At 47.5% G+C, this 18,868-nt stretch overlaps 1 protein-coding gene across 1 annotated transcript in view; it reads right to left on the reverse strand.

Moving 5' to 3' along the window:
• The window catches only part of WSCD2 (WSC domain containing 2), a 43,679-nt gene extending 27,315 nt beyond the window's left edge, over nt 1-16,364 (reverse strand). The window contains exons 1-3 of the mRNA XM_060119233.1: nt 15,986-16,364; nt 5,666-5,780; nt 2,339-2,523 (exon numbers count right to left, since the gene is read on the reverse strand). Of these exons, the coding sequence (XP_059975216.1) occupies nt 2,339-2,523; nt 5,666-5,780; nt 15,986-16,364 (679 nt within the window). The remainder of the gene's footprint in view (nt 1-2,338; nt 2,524-5,665; nt 5,781-15,985) is intronic.
• Between the last annotated feature and the right edge of the window lie 2,504 nt (nt 16,365-18,868).

Raw genomic sequence — 18,868 nt, forward strand, 5'->3', positions numbered from 1 at the left:
AATCAAGTGTTTAATGAACAGTCCCCATGATCTCTCCAAATACCATGTTGCCAACTGGGAGCCCACCAGGAGTCCCCATTTGACAAACCATCTGTCTCCTTATCCAAGCCACTTCCATTCTCATCTCAGCCACAGTAGCCTTGAGATTAGTAAGGCTTAGATTTCCTTCTGGAGTTTCCAGCTGAAGGTGGCCAAGCTTCCAACCTTGTACAGTGATGATTCAGAACAACTGGGGTGGACTTAGAGAATCCAGGACTCCCCTCTCAGTAGAAATGAATGGGTTCCCCGCCTTTGTCATAAATACAAAGATTCCTTTCTCAGATGGAACAAAACACCACTGCAGAGGTGGGCAAGCTGAGGGGCACAGCAGCATTCCCATCAGCCTCAGGGGTTTCTCACCAGCCACCACCCAGACAGCCCGCCCACTGCTACCAGGGCAAAACACACCCAATTGTAACGGGATCTAGTGGTCTCGGTGTGTTGAGGTTTATATATTTTAGCTGACTGAAAAATCTTTGATGGTCCATGAGAGTGTTATTATACCAGGTGATCTCAATACTGTGTGTGTTTGTGTGTGTGTGTGTGTGAGAGAGAGAGAGAGAGACAGAGACAGAGACAGAGACAGAAAGACAGGAGAGTGTTCACATTACCCAGCCAATCTGAACATTAACCAAAAGGAGGTCTAGCTGATAGTGGCTGATGACATACACAGTCCAATTCTTGTTATCTAGCTCAGCATCATCCACTAGAATGTTCTAGTGGCATCAGCTTTCCCTCTAAATACACACAACTTTAAGGCCATCTCTTCATATGGTCAACGTCACCATCAAAATAATGTAAACATTGGCATAAAGAAATCAGTATTGGGGATGATAAATCTGCTATCAAATTAAAACCTCATTACACTAATGGCCAAACCAGAGACTTGCTGTGTGGACATTATCCAGCCTGGATTTCACACACCCTCCCCACCCTCTGCCAGCCAGACCTGCAGAGCTGGATGAACTGAGGCAACGATGGGGAGGCAGACGGTGCCTCTGTTTCTAGAAATCAGCCACTTTGTAAACTGGCGGCACGCAGGACCCCGCTGTAAAGCAAAGCTTGAACAGGGCTTCAGAAACATGGGGTTTGGAAAACAGAACACAGTGTCAAGCACACCAGCAATGAATTTAATAAACAATGACATTCATACGGAAGAGGCCTTTCTCTGCATGCAGACAGGCATTAAGGTTCTGCCAAATCCACCTGGGTGGGCAGGCTGACATTCTCAGCAGACCTTGTCAGTGCCACGGAGGTCTAAGGCCTTATTGTTCAAAGTGTGGTCCATGGACCAGCAACCTAGCATCACCTGGGAACTCCTTAGAAATGCAGAATCTCACCCGCTGAATCAGAATCTGCATTTTAACGAGATCTCCCTAGGGTTCATTGGAGCATTCAAATTTGGGATTCTTAGTTCTGGATTCCTATTCCTACCTCAGGACTGCATCAGAAGAGTAACCAGGACAAACCTCAGCCCTCTGTCTTTCGTCAAGGCCATTAGCTCTTCGTATAGGTCTGAAGGTCACCTTTGAGGTCACAAGACTGTGTGACCTTGGGCAGGCTTACTTAAATTCATCAAGCCTCGGTTTCCTCACTGTAAAATGGAGATTAACCATGGTAACTGCCTGAAAAGCTTGTAGGGAAGGGAAACAAAATCAGGCTTGCAGCGGGCTCAGCACGGTGCCTGGCACACGGCAGATGCTTGATAAATAGACATTAACTGCTATTAAACACCCAGAGAGGGGACAACGGGACAATATCCACAGAAGAGGGGGTGGCTCTTGTCCTTGGCTATTCATCCCCTTCCCTCCCTCAGTTTGGAAACTGGAGAGTTTTTCCAACAAGACTGAAGCACTGGCAGGCGAGGGATAAATTCTCTCTACAGGAGCATTAAAGACGTAAGCTCTGGAGTTGGTTTAAATCCTCTGCTGCTTGTGTGACATTGAGCCTCAGTCTCTTCATCTGTAAAATGGGAGTGGGTGAATAACAGTGCGATTTCAAGGGTCATCGTGAGGATTAGATGTGCTCTCCCATAGAAGGCACTTGGAAAACGATGAAGTGTTTGCTGTTGTCATTGTCATTGTCACCATCGTTAGACACAATCTGCTTTTGGAAAATGAGGAAGGACAGGCCAGCTCAGGCTCTAGCTGTTTGTTAAGGAGGAAGAGGGGCGTGGCTGGAGGTGAGGCTGGGGCAGGATGGTGGCAGCCTTGGAGGGCAGCCAAGGGCTTAGGAGTGGTGGGAGCCGTGGAAGGTACAGGTGGGCAAGGGCAGAGAGGGGAGGGGCCAACTCACGTACACCTGCGGGCTGACTCCTGGGCCAGCTGCAGACGGTAGACGGAGAGGCGGTTGGCGCCACCGCACACGCTGCCCCGCTCGCCCTTGCAGTCCATGTCACACTCCGCCTCGCTCACGTTTGTCGCCTGGATCTTGTGGCCACAGTAGCACTCGGCGCCGAACTCCAGCCCAGCATACAGGTAACCCCTGGGGGAGGCTGCTGTCAGGCCAGGGTAACTGCCACCATGGAGACCCCAGGGACAGGGTGACTCACCTAGTGAGGAGGCCTGGGGGATGGGAGGGCTCTGGGGACCAGGAGGTCCCAGGGGAAATGGAGAGACAGATGATGGAAGGGAGACAGGGGAGACCTCAGGGGACAGGAGACAGAGGCTTCCAGGAGACAGGGAGACCCCAGAGAAATAAGGAGACTGGGGTGGGGGTCTCCCTATCTCCCTGGAAGCGGGGAAACAAGGAAGACCTTGGGCGTCAGGGAGACCCAAGGAGATCTGAGGTACAGGGATACTCCAAGGGACGGGGGATCTGGACTGAGAATAAGGAGACCCTGAGAGGGTCAGGGAGGCTAAGGGGTTAGAAAGTCTTGGAGGTGGGATGGGCAGGAAGCCAAGAAGGAATACAAGGAGTTCCCTGGGGGACAGGGAGACTCTGGAAGGGGACAAGACCCCAGGGACCACCTGCTTCCATCCCTGCCTCATGTCTCACACCCCCATACACTTACCCACATAGACACACAACGTCATATTCACACCCATCTACATATACCTTCAACACACAGGACACTTGACACACACACCCCTCTGGTCCTGTGGTCCCTCTGCCTCACCCACTCTCTTGCTCTTCCCTGTCTAGAGCCACAAGCCAATCATATCTGCAGAGTCCAGCCTCTTTATTCCAGGAAACATCCCCTAGGAATGATGCCTCTATGTCCCCTGAGAGGAGCTGGACCCAGGGGAGGGGGCAGGGACTCTCGTATGTCTTTGGAAGGTGGCAAAACCAAGGTCACGTATCCAGCCAAGTAAAAAATTCCTTTCCTTAAAGCAAAAAAAAAAAAAAAAAAAAAAAATCCAGGCACTGCAAGATTGTCAATTTTTTTCATAGCTCTGGAATCATTTCCTAAAAAGGACTTTTAGTAAGGACCTGTTCTGTAAACAGATGAAAAGGGAAGTGCTTGCTCTGGCTCGCGGGGTAGGTATGAAGTGGTGGGGGAGAGGGGAGTAGGACGGCCCCTGCTCAGTCCTCTTGCCCACTGTGGCCTCTGAGGCACTTTCCAGAATCGTGAAAGCTCCTTGGGGGAGCAGCCTGCAAAATACTGGTCATGCAAGGCTGGAACTATGGGAGGTGTCAGCTCATGCCATCACTTGGGACTTCTGGGGGCTGGCTGGAGAGACAGACCCACCCAGACTCATGTCTCCAAACACCCCTACTACTCGGGTAGCGTGTAATCACACAGTCACCTGGGCAGACGCAGTAAGAGCAGCTTAAACTATCTGGGCATCTTGGAGCTGGGCCAGCCTCCTTCTTCCACCTGTCTGTCACTGTCTCTCTCAAGCCTTGGTTCTCAGGTGCCCTTGGGGCCCGTCTCATATAATTGGACCCACTGATAGAAGGAACACCGGACAGCAGAAGTTTCTAAAATTTCCCAGCTGGGTGTGAAAATCAGAGCAGTGGTGCTCCAACCATAGTTCCAGGACCAACAGCATCCAGTGTCACCTGGGAACTTGTTAAAAATGCAGATTCTTGGGCCCTACCTCAAACCCACCAAATCAAAAGCTGCGGGTGGGGCCCGGCAATCTTGAGAGATTCCAGGTGATGCTGACGTGTATGTCCTGGAGCTCACAGCCTAGATGGAGTGACAAGCGCTTAACCAGAAAACGCCAGCATAGTGAGATGAGGGTTGAGATGGAATAAGTCCCAGATTGTGGAAATGCAGAAGAGGCCCCCAACCTGCCTGGGGTGTCAGGAGAGACTTCTCAGAGGAGGTGACAGCCAAGGTGGAGCTTCAGAAGATGAGTCAGATCAACTCGCGTAATTCACTCTGGTTCAGCGCATACTTGTGGCTGCCCACGTGGGTTTCCAGATGGATGCAGAGATGAGTCAGCTGCAGCCCTGCCCCCAAGGGGCTCCCCAGCTAGTTGGCGAGGCAGAAGCAAGAACGGGCTTGGGCCACAGGATGCCAATAGCTTACACTTGCTCTCTTCCAGGCACTGTTCTCAAATATTTGCTTTGCAAATATTAACTCTTCAACTCCCACAAGACCTCTCTGAGGGCATGGACTCTGAAATTCACTTCTGTCTCCCCACCGTTCAATACATAAATTAAAGAATCAATATCCTCAAGAGCTTGGAGTCTTTCCCAAGCTGGAGATGGTCCTGGGCTCAGGATTTCAATGGTGGACTGTTCTGGAAGCTGATTATAAAGGGGACAGTGTTTCCTAGTCAGGAACTGAGGGAAGAGTCCCTTGGCCACCCACTTGCCCGTTTCCACTCCAGCCATGCAGCAGAGCTGCTTTAGAGCTTGTGATCAGCAGAGGCAACTGGCTAGAGCCTGAAGATGAGCATGTTAGAGGCCTCTCACAAGCCATCACATGTCAGGGGACCCAGGGCACAGGGGAAGAGAAGGTCAGCTCACTCCACAGTGCCTCTAGGGCAGCAGTGCTGGTTCCCAGGCCTGGACTGAGGGTCCCAACTCGCCAGTCCTCTGGGGCCTCATCCACTCTTGGAAAGTCAGCTCCCTCCCCCCAGTACATGTTCTAATCAAGAACATCATTTTATTCTTAGATTGGAAAACACTGTCTGGACAGGTGAGTGTTTCTCCCTGGTAGAGAAACAAATAGTTTCTTGGCTGGTAAACCATTAAATAGCCCTGATCCCAGGCTCCCACCTCACCCTTCCCACGGGCATCACACAAGCCTCATGCTCACAGACTCACACTTGCCTGCATGTAAACACCCACTTGTGCTTTCCCCACAATTCGGGACCCTTGCAAACATATCCACAGAGACTCCTGCACTCACAGCCACTGTTATGTAAAGACAGTTAGGTATTGGCATTAAGCTTACAAACATATGACCCTGCATACTGTACACTGCAAACTCACTCCTAGGCAGAGTCTCACAAATTCCCATAGACCAACTCCCTGCTCAGTTGCATGCATATATGCATGTGCACGCACACACACACACGCACACACACACATCACCCTTGCATCACCGTTTCCTTGTAGCCACATGTTCATCCTCCATCATGCCCTCCCATGGAAAAAGAAAGACCACCACAGGTAGGAATCTGAGAAGGAAGGGGTCTGAATGCCTGGGACACTGGTGGGGCCCTACCGTTCTGCACAGTTGTCCTGGCAACGGAAGATGGTCATCTTTTTGTAGTCGAAAAAGGACACGCCTCGAAGGGCCCGGCTCTGGGTGTCATCCAGGTAGCAGCCGATGTACTTAGCTTTGGGGAGATGAAAAAAGTCAGATTTGGCAGGTGGGACAAAGCTGAAAGGGTTTCAGGAGTAACCAGTGTGCCTCTGGCTATGTGGCCTTGTTGACATTTTGGTACCAGTTCCTTCCTCTGAGCAGTAAAGTAGAAACAAGAGAGACTGAAACTCATGTGCATTGGCAGAACATGATCTATAAGGGCAGTGGTGTCCCATGGGTAAGGCTGTGGGCCCTGGAGGTCAGCAGAGAGGAGGGAGGGACCTTTCCAAGGCCAGGGTTAAGGTCATGCCCCTGGGCTCTACTGGTGACAATTGGGCACCCAGTAACCCAAGCCAACATCATTCCCTAAGCACCAAGCAGATGAGACCTGTATTAGGACAGCTCTGAAGAGCTTGATAAGTTGACAGCCTGTTATCATTTCTGCAAGATGGCTTAAGGTGTGATTTTCCCTTGGAAGGAACACTGGCCTGGGATATCTCAAGATCTAGGTTGTCATATCATTTTGGTTACATTCTAGTGCTGACCTAGTGCATTTAGGCCAGTTACCTCCCTGAGGCCTAGTTTTCTTCATTGTGGGGATGAAAATATCAGCCCAATGAAGTTAAAATGGACTTATTTGTATAAACGTCTCTACCACAGAGTCTTGAATATAACAGGCACAAAGTTAAGGTGAGTGGCATAAAAAAACCAGCCATTCACAGTGCTGTATAAGTACTTTACAGTTTTCCCACCTTGTGCGCCAAGGTGAATGCTTTCATCCAAAAGGAATTTTTTTTTTTCAAGGTTACAGTGCTTTCCTTTATTGGGGTTCCAAATTTTAAAAACTGAAAGTAAAGCAATCATTAAGTGGTTCAGATAAAAGAAAAGCATCTTTACCTGAGTTTCCCATCAGGCCTACTCTGACCTGCCTTAGCTCCTTCCAGAAAAAGTTTCTGGGTATCTAAAAAAAACAGTTTACATATTGACTCATTAAAAGTCATCTCTACTATATGAGTCAACTAACTATGAGAACAGTTCTTCTCATACCTATTAAATGTACACAGTCCACACAAAAGGAAGTTTTTAAATAATGTAAAACAACTATACAATTACAAACCATTCACTTAGTTTTCTTAAAGTAGTACACATGTTCCTGTATTTCCTGGTAAATAGTACACAAAGATGGTACTTTACAGTTTATAAAGTCTTTTCCCATATGTTCTTACAATCATTATTATTAATTTGGACATGCACTTTGCTAACTGTTTTACACATATTGTCTCAGTGAATCCTTAGAATGACCCTATGAGGTAAGTATTAATATTCCTACTCAATGTAGAAGAGGAAACTGAGGCCCAGAGAGGCTAAGTCACCTGCCCAAGGAAACACAGCTTATACCTGTGGAGTTAGGTTTGGACCCAAGCAATCTGGCTGCAGAGCCCATGTTCTGAACTACTGCTTGTTTCTCTTTGAATCCGAGGATCTTTGCAATGACCCAGGTGCAATGACCCTTGGCATGCTTAAACTCTTTTCTTAGATGATTGAACAGAGGCCCAGAAAGGTGAAGTGAGCTGTCTGAGACCTGAAACTAACTGACGGTAGAAAAAAGATTTAAATCTAGATCTATGGGACCCCAAACCAGTGCTCTTTCCACCCTTGCACTTGGAAATAACTGAAGGTTAGACCGAGGAACCAGCCAGCCCTTGGAATTAAACGGCCCTCATAGGGAACAACTGAGGGAAATATTACATGCCACTTGATCTCGTTCATGGGTGGGCTGCTGTCTATTTAAACTGTGGGCTTCTTGTCCCTCTCACTCATGGTGGAGAGCAGGGTCTAGCAGAGGATACAGGCTCATTATGGAGCAATTGTTTCCCTCAACACCACCCTGGTAAGTGCAGAATTTGTCAGCCTCGCTGGAGATGCGTCTCATCCCTGATCACCTTGAATTTCTTTCATGAGACAGAGGTGATTTGGTCAACTAAGAACAGTTCATCTTTAAAAGAAACATTGCCTCCCTGGAGCGGGCACATCAGATGGTGACAGCTCTGGAAAAGCCTACATCTTGTCACTGTGCTTGTTCAACAATGTATGTCCCTCCTGTGTCACAGAAGGAACCACGGCCCTGGGGCATGGATGCTGTTTACATCTGGGCTGGGAGTGAGAACTTCCATGGGCCATGGTGGTGAGAGCTTCACACCAAATTTAGCTCAATAGTTCACTAGAGGACAGAGTGTCCAAGGATGGGCAGGAGGAGAAAAAAAAGGAGGAAGGAGAGGGAGGGAGAGGGGAAGGGGGGAAATGGTTGTTTTATTTTGTCAGCATGAGGTCACTGTCATCAGATCAAAAACTCTGTGTGTCTGTGTGTGTGTGTGTGAGAGAGAGAGAGAGAGAGAGAGAGAGAGAGAGAGAAAGAAAGAGAGAGAGAGAGGAGAGAATATGTATTGAGTATCTACTATGCGCTATCTACTTTACTAAGTGCCATGCCTTATTTTAAAAAATTCAGTCCTCACACCCTTATTAACCCATTTTATAGATGAAGAGGCTGATCCTAATGACTATTATATCTCTCTGTCTTAGACGCAAACCTTTGTTTTGGCGTATGGTATATGTTGACTAGTAACCACTCACATTACTCCATGTTACTCGTTTTTATGTAGAATTCGAAACTATGTAGCCTGCCTATGTTACTACAGCTTGGAAGTGTCTCACTTAAAATTTAAGCCCAGATATGTCCTCCAGCCATTTTACATTTGGGGAGGCTTCACTTCCATTTGGCCCGCAGACTTCAGGATCACAAGGCGCCACACTGAGTTCTGATGGAGGGTAACACTCGTGACCCAGAAATGTCGGGCTTGGAGTGGGATGTACTATGACCATGGGTGGTCTCACCTTAGGGTGAGGGTAGGTGCGTTTGGCCACATATGGGATAGTGGATTGTGTTAGATGAGATTTTTATAATCAAATTAATAGGAGTGCGAGTGTATGTACACACACGTTCTCTGCCGGGTGGACTGTAATGGTACTGTTTGTACCTTCAAAGCACCCCCTCTTCCTCTCTTTCTGTTAACAGATCTTAGCTGCCCTGACCATGAGAAGACACTGACCTTGAAAGAGCCAATCATATTGCACCTGCCACCAGCCAGTGACTGATGGCCACAGGGAAGGGCACATGACCCATTCTTTGGATTTTTATAGATTAAAGCTGGGAGAAAGAAATCTGTTTCCCTTGGGTTATGACACTGGCATTCTCTAAGCCCAGAGCTACCGACAGCCACAATCCCTGGCATCAAAGTCAGTCTGTACAGGAGAAGAACCAAGCTAAGTCAGAGGCGAGCAGAGATGAGACTTAGGAAGAGAAGGGCACAAATCATTCATTTGAAAATCTAGCTCCTTTGGTAGTTTGGAGACAAGACACAATACATTTTCTTCTTTAGCTTAAGCTGATTCAAGATGGGTTTTTGTCCCTTGTCACCAAAGGTGCACGGACTAATATGCTGATCGTCAAGCTAAGTTGCTTGAGTCCACCCAGCTTGGAGAGTCTAGACTACATCCATGTCTAGGCTGCTTTTTCCCATGTACCACATTCAGTCTCGGCTTGGGAGAAGGGCTTCTCCATCTTCCAAGAGAGGCCTTCCTGGAGGGATGACGGGAGAGGGAGGGTCTTTTGGGAGAAGAGTTGAGATTTGACCATAGGTCCAACTGCCCCTAAGCCTGGGCTTTTAAATGTTATGCCACCCCTTCCCTAACCCCTAACCCTCCCACAGGCCAGGCATCAGGCTGAGATGTCCTACATAACAGGTGCTCAAAGACTTGTTGGGTGAACCTTCCATTTCTTCATCTGTCAACAGGAGGAAAAAAGAGTTACATGGTACCTTCACTGATGCTCTGGAGAAGAATGGGCGTGTTACATACTGTGACCTGATGGATGGGCTGAGCTCTTTGGGTCGGGAAATGGATATTGAATCTGTTTCCTCCTTGTCCTGGGCAAGTGCTGGTGACTCTTTCCCCACTGACCCTTCAGTGCAGGCTGTGGCCAACGCAACCGGTGACCCTGTCCCTGGAGTTCTATCACCCTGCTAGCAATGAGCTCATCAGCAGGGGTACTGTCCAACCCACTTCCGCCATTTTCCAAAGGCCCCGCCTCAAGTTCTGCTGTGGTGGCAGAATCTCCCAGAGGTGAGGGGGAGATCGAGTATGTAACACAGGCACAAAAATTACAGGTCACTCGAGGTTGAATTAATGGCCGAGTTCACATAATCTATCAGTTTATCTCTGCAGCCATCTAAATATTGCTGAAATGGCAAAGTCCTGTCCCAGACTGCCTATTTATCTCAAGCACAGAAACCAGTGAGGGGTGAGCCCAGGAGAGCACAGGCATCTGGAAAGGAGCTTTCCTGACTGTGTTTTCTCCCCTTTCCTTTACTTTTTTTTCTTTTGCTTCAATTAATCTTCCTTTTCAAGAAGTTTTGCTCTCTTCAATGAAAGTAGTTTGTTAAAAAGATAGCTACACATATGCTAATTTGTATTCCTCTTATTTACTGTCTGTGAGTAGATTCATAGACAGGAGGCACTACAGTGTCCTACAAGAACAGTTTTGGAGTCCACCAGATCTGGGTTCTAATCCTGACACTGCAGTAGCCTTGTAGTATTACTCAAGCTCCTGCCTGAGAAGTGGGGATAGTTATGGGTTGAATTGTGCCCCTCATCAAAAAAAAAAAAAAAAAAAAAAGATAGGTTGAAGTCCTAAGCTCAGTACCTCAGAATGTGACCTTATTTGGAAATAAGGTCATTGGTGATGTAATTAGCTATGAGGTGATACTGGAGCAGGTGGGTCCCAATCCAATGTGAATGGTGTCCCTGTAAGAAAGTGGCTCTCTTAAGACCCAGAGACACAAGGAGAAGGCCATGTGAAAACAGAGGTAATGACTGGCATTATACAGCTGCAAGGAATGCCAAGGGTGCCTGCTGATGCCAGAAGCTGGGAGAAAGGCCTGGAACAGATTTCCTCTTAGAGCCTTTGAGAGCCCATCTTGATTTTGCACTTCTGGCCTCCAGAACTTCAAGGTAATACATTTCTGTTGTTTCAAGACACCCAGTTCATGGTATTTTGCTATAGCAGCCCTCAGACTCTAATACAGGGGTAATTTTAAGATTGATTGTAAGATTGATCTCTTCATGGAGAAGAGAAACTGTATATTCCTGCTGGGGATTCTCCATCATCTTGGAAACTTGTCCTTCAAGAGGATCACTCCAGTGCTGTCTGGGTTTCCTTGCAGAGGGAATGGAATTTCCTGCTCATATCTAGGGTTCCCTGGGGTAGAAGGGATGCATCTTTCACTTTGGTCAAAGCCCATGGATCTTGCAGGCTCAGCTCAACTATTACCTCCCCCAGGAAGGCAGCCATGATACAGCCCCATGACCGAACGGGATCCCTCCTTTGGGATCCCAGAGTCCCCTGGCTTACCCCACCTTAACACTTTTCTGAAACAATTTTCCAAGTATTGTCCATTATTTTTTCAAATTAGAAATAATTTAGGCCCATGGGGGAAGAATTTTTAACAAAATGAAAAAGTGCTATAGTAGGGGAAAGCAGGATATGATGCTATATATACACCATTCTATTCTTTAGAAATACACACATAAAGGAAAAAGACAGGAAGGTAAAGGTGATACACCAACAGTGTTGACTGGGACTGTTGCTGGATGGTGGGACTCTGGGCTATTTTTATTTCCACCTCTTTTTTTGCTATGTATTCTAATTTTTCTACTTTAATAATCAAGAAAAAAGTTATTTTTGAAATTATAATTTATCTTTTACTTGTCTGTCTTTCCCCAGGAGGGTGTGAATATTCCTGAGGGAAAAAAAAACTGCTTGAATCATTCCTGTGTCTCCACCTCCCAGCTATGTGGGGCATACAGATGTGCAGTAAATATGGAATGAATGAATGAATGAATGATCACAGTTGGGGATTCTATAGCTCAGTGGTTAAGAATAAGAGCTTTGGATTCAGACAGAATCGGGTTGGAGTCTTCTCTGCCTCTTAGCAGCCGTGTGACATGGGGGGCGAGTCATTTACTCTCTCTGAGCCTCTGTTTCTTAATGTATGAGAAGAGTTTAATACTTCCGACCTGATGTGAGGCTGAGTACGAGCACACAGTCTCCGACACAGAGTGGACCCTCCATAATCTGCAGAGATTGCGTCTTCAGCTGGAGGAGATGGGGAGTGGGTGCCCTGCTGTCCTTTCCAAAAATGCTGACAGAATATCCCCGTGTCCTTCTTTAGACCCAGCCCACCCGCTCTGTAATCTGGGGGAAACAGAAACAGCACAGACTTTGAAATCAAACTGGCTTTGGCTCCTGGCTCTGGTCCCAACAACTGGGTCACCTAAGGTAAGTCAAATCATCTGTGTTTTCTCCTATAGAATTACAATATTAATAATAATAGCCAGCACATACTGCTTACTGTGTGCTACACTCTGTGCTGAGTACTTGTGTGTTGAGAAGTGAGACGATGTAGCGGTTAAGGTTCAGGTGTAAAATTCAAACCACCTGGGTTCAAATATTGGTTTACCCCCTCCTCCAGCTGGATAACCGTGGGCAGGTTACCTAGCCTCTCTGTGCCTTAGTTTCTTCCCTGTATGGGGGAGTTAATAACAGTGTCTACTTAATTGAGTTGCTACGAAGATTACATGAAGTAATAGATGCAAAGGGTTGAGAACAGTGCCTGGCATTCAGAGAGCATGCTATTGATTTATCTTATATAATCATCACATCAGTCATCTGATGTTAAGTACTTTTTATCTCCCAAAGGAAACTGAGGCTCAGAGAGGTGAAGTGACCTGCCCAAAGGTGCACAGCCAGCAAGCTGCAGAACTGGGATTTGAACCCTCATTTGGCTGCTCAGAGCACAGGATTTTGCAAGCCTAGCAAGGTGACTGGCACATTGTAGGTGTCAGCTCCACCCAGGAAGTCAGACTTCCTGCCCAGCCCCAGCCCAGCCTGGGAGCAGCTCCACCCTCACCTCCTGTGCTGTGATGGGCTCCGAATCCTTTACAGCTTAAGTCTTGCATCACTGTATCAAGCTGAGCCCTTGCCAGCTTCAGAGAAAAGCCAAATGTGTGTAGCATCAGGTCAGAGAAGCGTCTCGATTTTTTTTAGCGTTAATCTAATATGTTGTCTTTCCTTGCTGAACTCTGAATAAGTTAATCAAGGACAGTCTGAATTTGTGTTTTCTTACTAAGACCACCTGATTCTAAAGCTGCCTGATGAGAGCTCTGGGGTCCAGACTTCTTTCTTATTTTCTCTTCCTTCTCTCTTTATATTTTATAAAATATATAAGATTTCCAGAGGCAGCGGGGATAGCGTGGTAGAGAAGAAGGCTCACAAGCTTTGGAGTTAAATAGACCTTATTTCAAACCTCAGTTCTTCCACTCACTACCTGTGTAACCTGGGGAAAGCGACCTCTCCCTGAGTTTTAAATTTTCCCATTTGTAAAATAGGATAATAGTCTCTAACTTTTTGAGTTGTTGTGATAATTATATAAGGCAATGAAGCACGTATAACATGGTCTAACCAATAATGACCATTCGATAGATGTTTAGCTATTACTTCTACTACTAATGGCAGCAACTATTAAGTGACCTACTATTATAAACCAGGAGGTGTAATAAGCATTTTACATATATCATTCCATTCAAATAACATATGAAAAGCAAATGGGACAGTGACTGGCATGAAGCAGGTGCTCAAGAAATGGTAATAATTACTCGTAATAGTGGCAGTCGTATTTCATTCTCATAACAAATGGGGAGATGTTGTTACTGTCATTGGATAAGTGAACTGTGACACTAGGGAATCATATTCTACCAAAGGACGTCGATAAACACAGGCAATTACCATTCACATAAGGGCCATGACAGGGAGTACAGAAGAGGAACATTCGATCAAGCCTGGAGGGGGGGTCAGGGACAATTTCCTGGAGGTGAGCTAAGCTGAGATCTGGAGGAAGAGTAGAGCTAAGCCTGTGGAGACACTCCAGGCAGAGGGGTGGTCATTCATTCATTTGTCCATCCAGTCACTCATTCATTCAACGAGTAGGTACTGAGCGCCATCTTTGTTCCTGGTGCTGTCCCAGGTGCTGATAGAATGAGGTGACCAGGACAGGCACTATCCCTGCTTTCTTGGAGCTGACGGTCTAGTAGTAGAGACAGACTATAAACAAGAAAGCAAGTAAAAATGAGATACTTTCAGATAGTGGTAAGTACTGTGACAAAAATAGAGCTGGGGAATCTGGTCCTGACCAGGCACAAAGTGGGGCTACTTTAGGACAGTCCAGGAAGACCTCTACAGGGTGGCCAGGTTTGACTGAGGTCCAGGAGGAAGGGAGGAAAGGAGCCATGCAAAGATACGGGGAAGAACATCCCAGATGGACAGGACTATCTATACAAAGACTCCGGGGTAGGATAAGACTTGGTGTGTTCGATGACCAGCAAGAAGGAGAACGGGGAGGAGTGTGTGGTGAGGAGGGGTAGGAAATGTTATAACATGAGGCTGGATTGGTGGGCCATGGTGGGGACTCTGGAATTTATCCTAAGTATGATGGGAGCATATCCTAAGGCGCAGGCTTGTGGCAAACTTTGGGGTTTGCAAAGTAGCAGAAGGAGTTTGGAGTGGTTGGGGTGAGATGAAGCTTACTGATTGGAGAAGGGAGAGAGGGAAGCCACATCATGATTTCTCCATCAGTGTAGCACCTCACACCTCAACTGTGCCTACAAGATGGGGTCCCTTACCCAGGTAGATTCACAAGAATTTCCTGATCACCCCTAAGAATTTACTGTGTGCAGGCATTGTGCTAAGTGTTTCCATAACCGTGTCTCATTGAACTCTCAGGAGAAACCTGGAAGTGAGGGGGTCATTATTCCCATTTTACAGATGACAAGACTGAGGTATGAGAAGGTAAAGCCACTTGCCTGGACCACACGGCTGGTTGGAGTGGACCTGGACTATGAATCCAAGTTCTCCAATCCATTCTGCCACCTCCCACAATCCCCTTCACCTCCCCGTGAAGTTTTCGAAGAGGCAGAATTCTAGGACATTCCTGAGGGTGAGACGGTAGGGTCTTCTGGATGCTCCTGAGCCAGGTGCAGGGTGGGACTGAAGCAGGGAAATGTGCTCCCCGGGATGAGTCCCCTCCATTAGTCCTGCTTCCTTCCGCGGTGGGAGAAGGGGTTTTTCATAGGTTGAATCACAGCAGAAGCGTGACACGCGGCAGGGAACACAAGGGCTAGGGAAGTTTTCCTTCTGTCCTGATTGGTCGTAGATCCTCCCAAACCATCTGTCCCAGATTCTGGAAACATCCATTCGTGTTAATCTCATGAGCTGCAGGGGTTGTGGGGTCCTCCCCAGAATGCGGGTTAGATGGGGAGACATCGGCTGACTCTGGGAGGTAGTCATAGAGCCAGCATCCAGGCCAGATGGGTCTGATTTGAACCTACCACTTACCAGTTATGTGGCCCTGGAGAAGAGTCTTCACTTCTTCAAGCCTGTTTCCACGTCTGTTAACTGGGCATAAGTTCATATTCCTTGTTTAAGTCCGTGGAGTGTAGTGAAAATCAAATGAGGTAATGCACTTATGAAGAAAAGCCCTTTTGGACTGTGACAGGCTAAGAAAATGCAACGAAATATGCCCAGGGCGATGAGGTTCCCCAAGTGCCATCACTGAGCGACCCAGCAAAGTGGACTGAGAGGCAATGCAGTGGAGCAGAAGCTCTGCCACTAGCTAGCTGTGTAAACTTGGGCTCTTGGTGCCTCAGTTTCCTCACCTTTAAAATGGGAATAATAGCACCTATCACATAGAGTTGTGGTGATAATTCAATGCATGTCAAGTGCTTAGAAAAGTACTTGGCCCTTAGTAAGTGCTCAGTAGATGCTAGGTGTTTTGATTTTCAAGTGTATGTAACAAGGGCTAAAAAAGTCTGCAGGGGAGGGTCAGACTTTGGACTCTGACAGATTCAGGGTTCAAATCTAAGCTTGGCTGTTTACAAGCTGTGTGACCTTGGGCAAGCTACTTAATGTCTCTGAGCTTCAATTTTCTCCTCTGTGAAATCTCTTGCCTGTATGATGACTGGCTCCTATTAAACACTGAACACTGGCAGCTGTTATTACGTTATTATTATCATCATCCCCCTTCCCTTCTCCTCAGCCACCTTCCAAGCCCAGATGCTCACCCCTCTTACCTCGCTCCTCCTCCTTCTCCCGGATGACCCTCCCCTTGAGGGCCCGGCTCCAGGCTCCCCCGTAGTCCCCCAGCTTGGCTCTCTCATTCCCGTCCTTGCCCTTGAACCAGGGTCCATACCTGCGGGCGATGCTCGAGGTTTCACCTGTATCCCGGAAGGCTCTGCCCAGATTTAAGTCACCCAAAAAGGGCAGCTCAGCGCCCTCCACTGGGGCCCCCGCAGCGGGGTTGGCCTGGTTCTGGGAGACAGCAGGCTGACCCACAAAACCAGAGTGAAGGAAGACGAGGCTCCCAGCTGTCAGGTAGAGCACCAGGAAGGTAAAGAAACGTACAGGTTTCCTGCGGAGGTACCGCTGGAATTTGAACCAGAGCTTGGCCATAGCGGGATCATTCCGGACTGGATCGTTTCGGCTCCGCTGGGGGCTGGGGGGTGTGATCCAGGGAGGGAATGGAGGCAGGGCTCTGCTTCTCAAGCTTCCCTTAGGGATGGAGCCCCTGGGGGTCTTCAGTCTTAATCCGTCTGCGAAGGTGACTGCCAAGATCAGAGCGGGAGGGCAAGTCCAATGCCTGGCTGAAGCCAAGAGAATAGAGGACAGAGTTCACCAGCCCTCCCGGAGCCAAGGTGAGCTTCTTTGGGCCATGAAAGGGGTTTTGAGGCTCGGGACACGCAGGAGTTGGTCTCATTTTCCTACATCTTGTTCTTTGCCTCAGAGTTCCCAAAGAACTTTGAAAATAGCAATCGGAGGAGGATTTTGTGAGGCTTCACCAGCAGCTGGAGTTCGCTTCTTGCCCTTTCTCAGTTGCTCAGGCCTATAGGGGCTGTATTATTTCACTGAGGGCTGTGTCTGGCCTCTTCCCCAGCTGGGGACCAAGCTCAGCGTGTCCACCTGGCAGAAACAGAAGCTAGCGGGCTTTCATCCGGTTAAGCATACGGGCTCAGGGCTGTCACCTGCAAAACAGCACAGGTACAGACATAAGAAATCTCCTCACAGAGGCCAGAACCCGAAGCGTTCTTGAACATTCTCAAGGGGGGATGCAGAGTCAGAGAAGGGAGGAAACCAGTGGCTCAAAGCACCCAGCAGTGCTGGGTAGAAGCGAATCCTACTGAGTCCTGGTTTGAGGGCAAGCTTTATCTTGGACAAGCACAGGTTCTTATGCCCCACACGTCTGCATATTTGTCAAATATACACTGATTCGTGGGTTACTTCAAGGCCAAAAAGTACTTCCTAGGTCCTTGCTGAACTGTCTGCTGTACCTGGCTGGTACTGATCCAGATCAAATTCATTCATTTTTTCCCCCAACAAATGTTTAGCGAGCACCTACTGTGTAGCAGGCACTGTCCTAGGTGCTGGAAATAAAGCTGTAAACCAGAGAGACCCAGTCCCATCCCTCACAGTGCTCACATTGTAATGGGAGAGATCAAATCCATAGCCCCTCTCTTCTATCCAAGGAAGAAAAGAAGGAAGGAAAGCAGAGTTATTTAGCAACATACGCACTCACTCAGTATTTACTGAGTGCCTCTGGTATGCCCTGCTTTGTGCCAAGCCTTCTATGTGTATTAATGATTCTTCCCCATGTTCCTGTGGGAAGTAACTATTTCCCATTTTACAGATGAGGAAACTGAGGACACACAGCTGGTGAGTGGTGGAGGTGGGATTTGAACCCAGGATGGTCCAAACACAAAACCGCAGCTCTGAACCCCGGCCTTTTTGACGCTCTTTCTCCAAGTGATGGTCTGGGTATCACTTGGGAATCCAGAGACAGCCCCCGAAGCAGCAGCCCATCTCCACTGCCTCCCAATGACCAGCAGTGGCTCATCCTTTGAGGGTCCCTCAGAGTGTGGTCTGAGGAGCATCTGATTCAGAATCACTTGGCAGCCTGGTTAAACATGAAGTTTCCTGACCTCTCCAACCAGAATCTCTGGTTGGAGAGGACACCTACAAGTGTAACAAGGTGCCCTCAGGTGATGGTAATGAGCACAAAGGTTTGAGAACCACGGCTTTATGAGTAAACATTCAGAATCATCAGTCAGGAGGAAAATAGAATCTAAATTAGAAAATAGAAGACTCGACTTGGCCTATGTTGTTTCACTTTATCACCAGCAGGGGGCCTCATGACAATCTTGGCCAGTGCAAAGAATTCAGCTGTCAGCCAATGGGTGATTTGAATGGTAACAGCCCCTACCAATCCAGACAGCAGCAGGGGAGTTTAACTGTGGTTCAAGGTAGAGTCCAGTGTCCCTCCATATGCCATCCAATTAATTCAGGAACTAAGTACTGAGCACCTACATGCACCAGCTACTGTTGTAGGCACTTGGAATAATTAAATGAACAAAACAGCCCAAATCCATGCTCTCACGGGGTCAAACTATCTGTTCATCCATCCATCCATCCATCCATCCATCCATCCATCATCCTTTAATCTATCCAGCAGTCCACCTACCCATCCATCAAGTCACAATCTATTCACCCATCCATCATCCATTCTTTAATCTACCCATCAATTCACCTACCCCTCCATCCATTCATCATTAATCTATTCATTAATCCACCCACCCATCCATCCATCATCCATCCATCCATCTATCCATTCATCTGAACTGCAGCAGCCCACTCATCCATCCAACTCTCCACCCATCCATTCATCCACCCATTCTTCCATTCATTTAACAACATGTGTTGCTTGCCTACTGTATATGTGCTTGGAATGCAGAAATAAATAATTCAGAGTTGCTGCTTTCAGAAAATTCAGAGTCTACTGAGGGAGCCAGCAATTTAAACAATCACTATACTAAATCACTACACTACATAGACAATGATAAATCCCATAGTAGATGTATATATGATATAGAGCAGCAATTAATATTAATAGCTAATGTTTATCA

This window comes from Mesoplodon densirostris, chromosome 15 (genome assembly GCF_025265405.1).
Source record: "Mesoplodon densirostris isolate mMesDen1 chromosome 15, mMesDen1 primary haplotype, whole genome shotgun sequence".
Taxonomy (NCBI): Eukaryota; Metazoa; Chordata; class Mammalia; order Artiodactyla; family Ziphiidae; genus Mesoplodon; species Mesoplodon densirostris.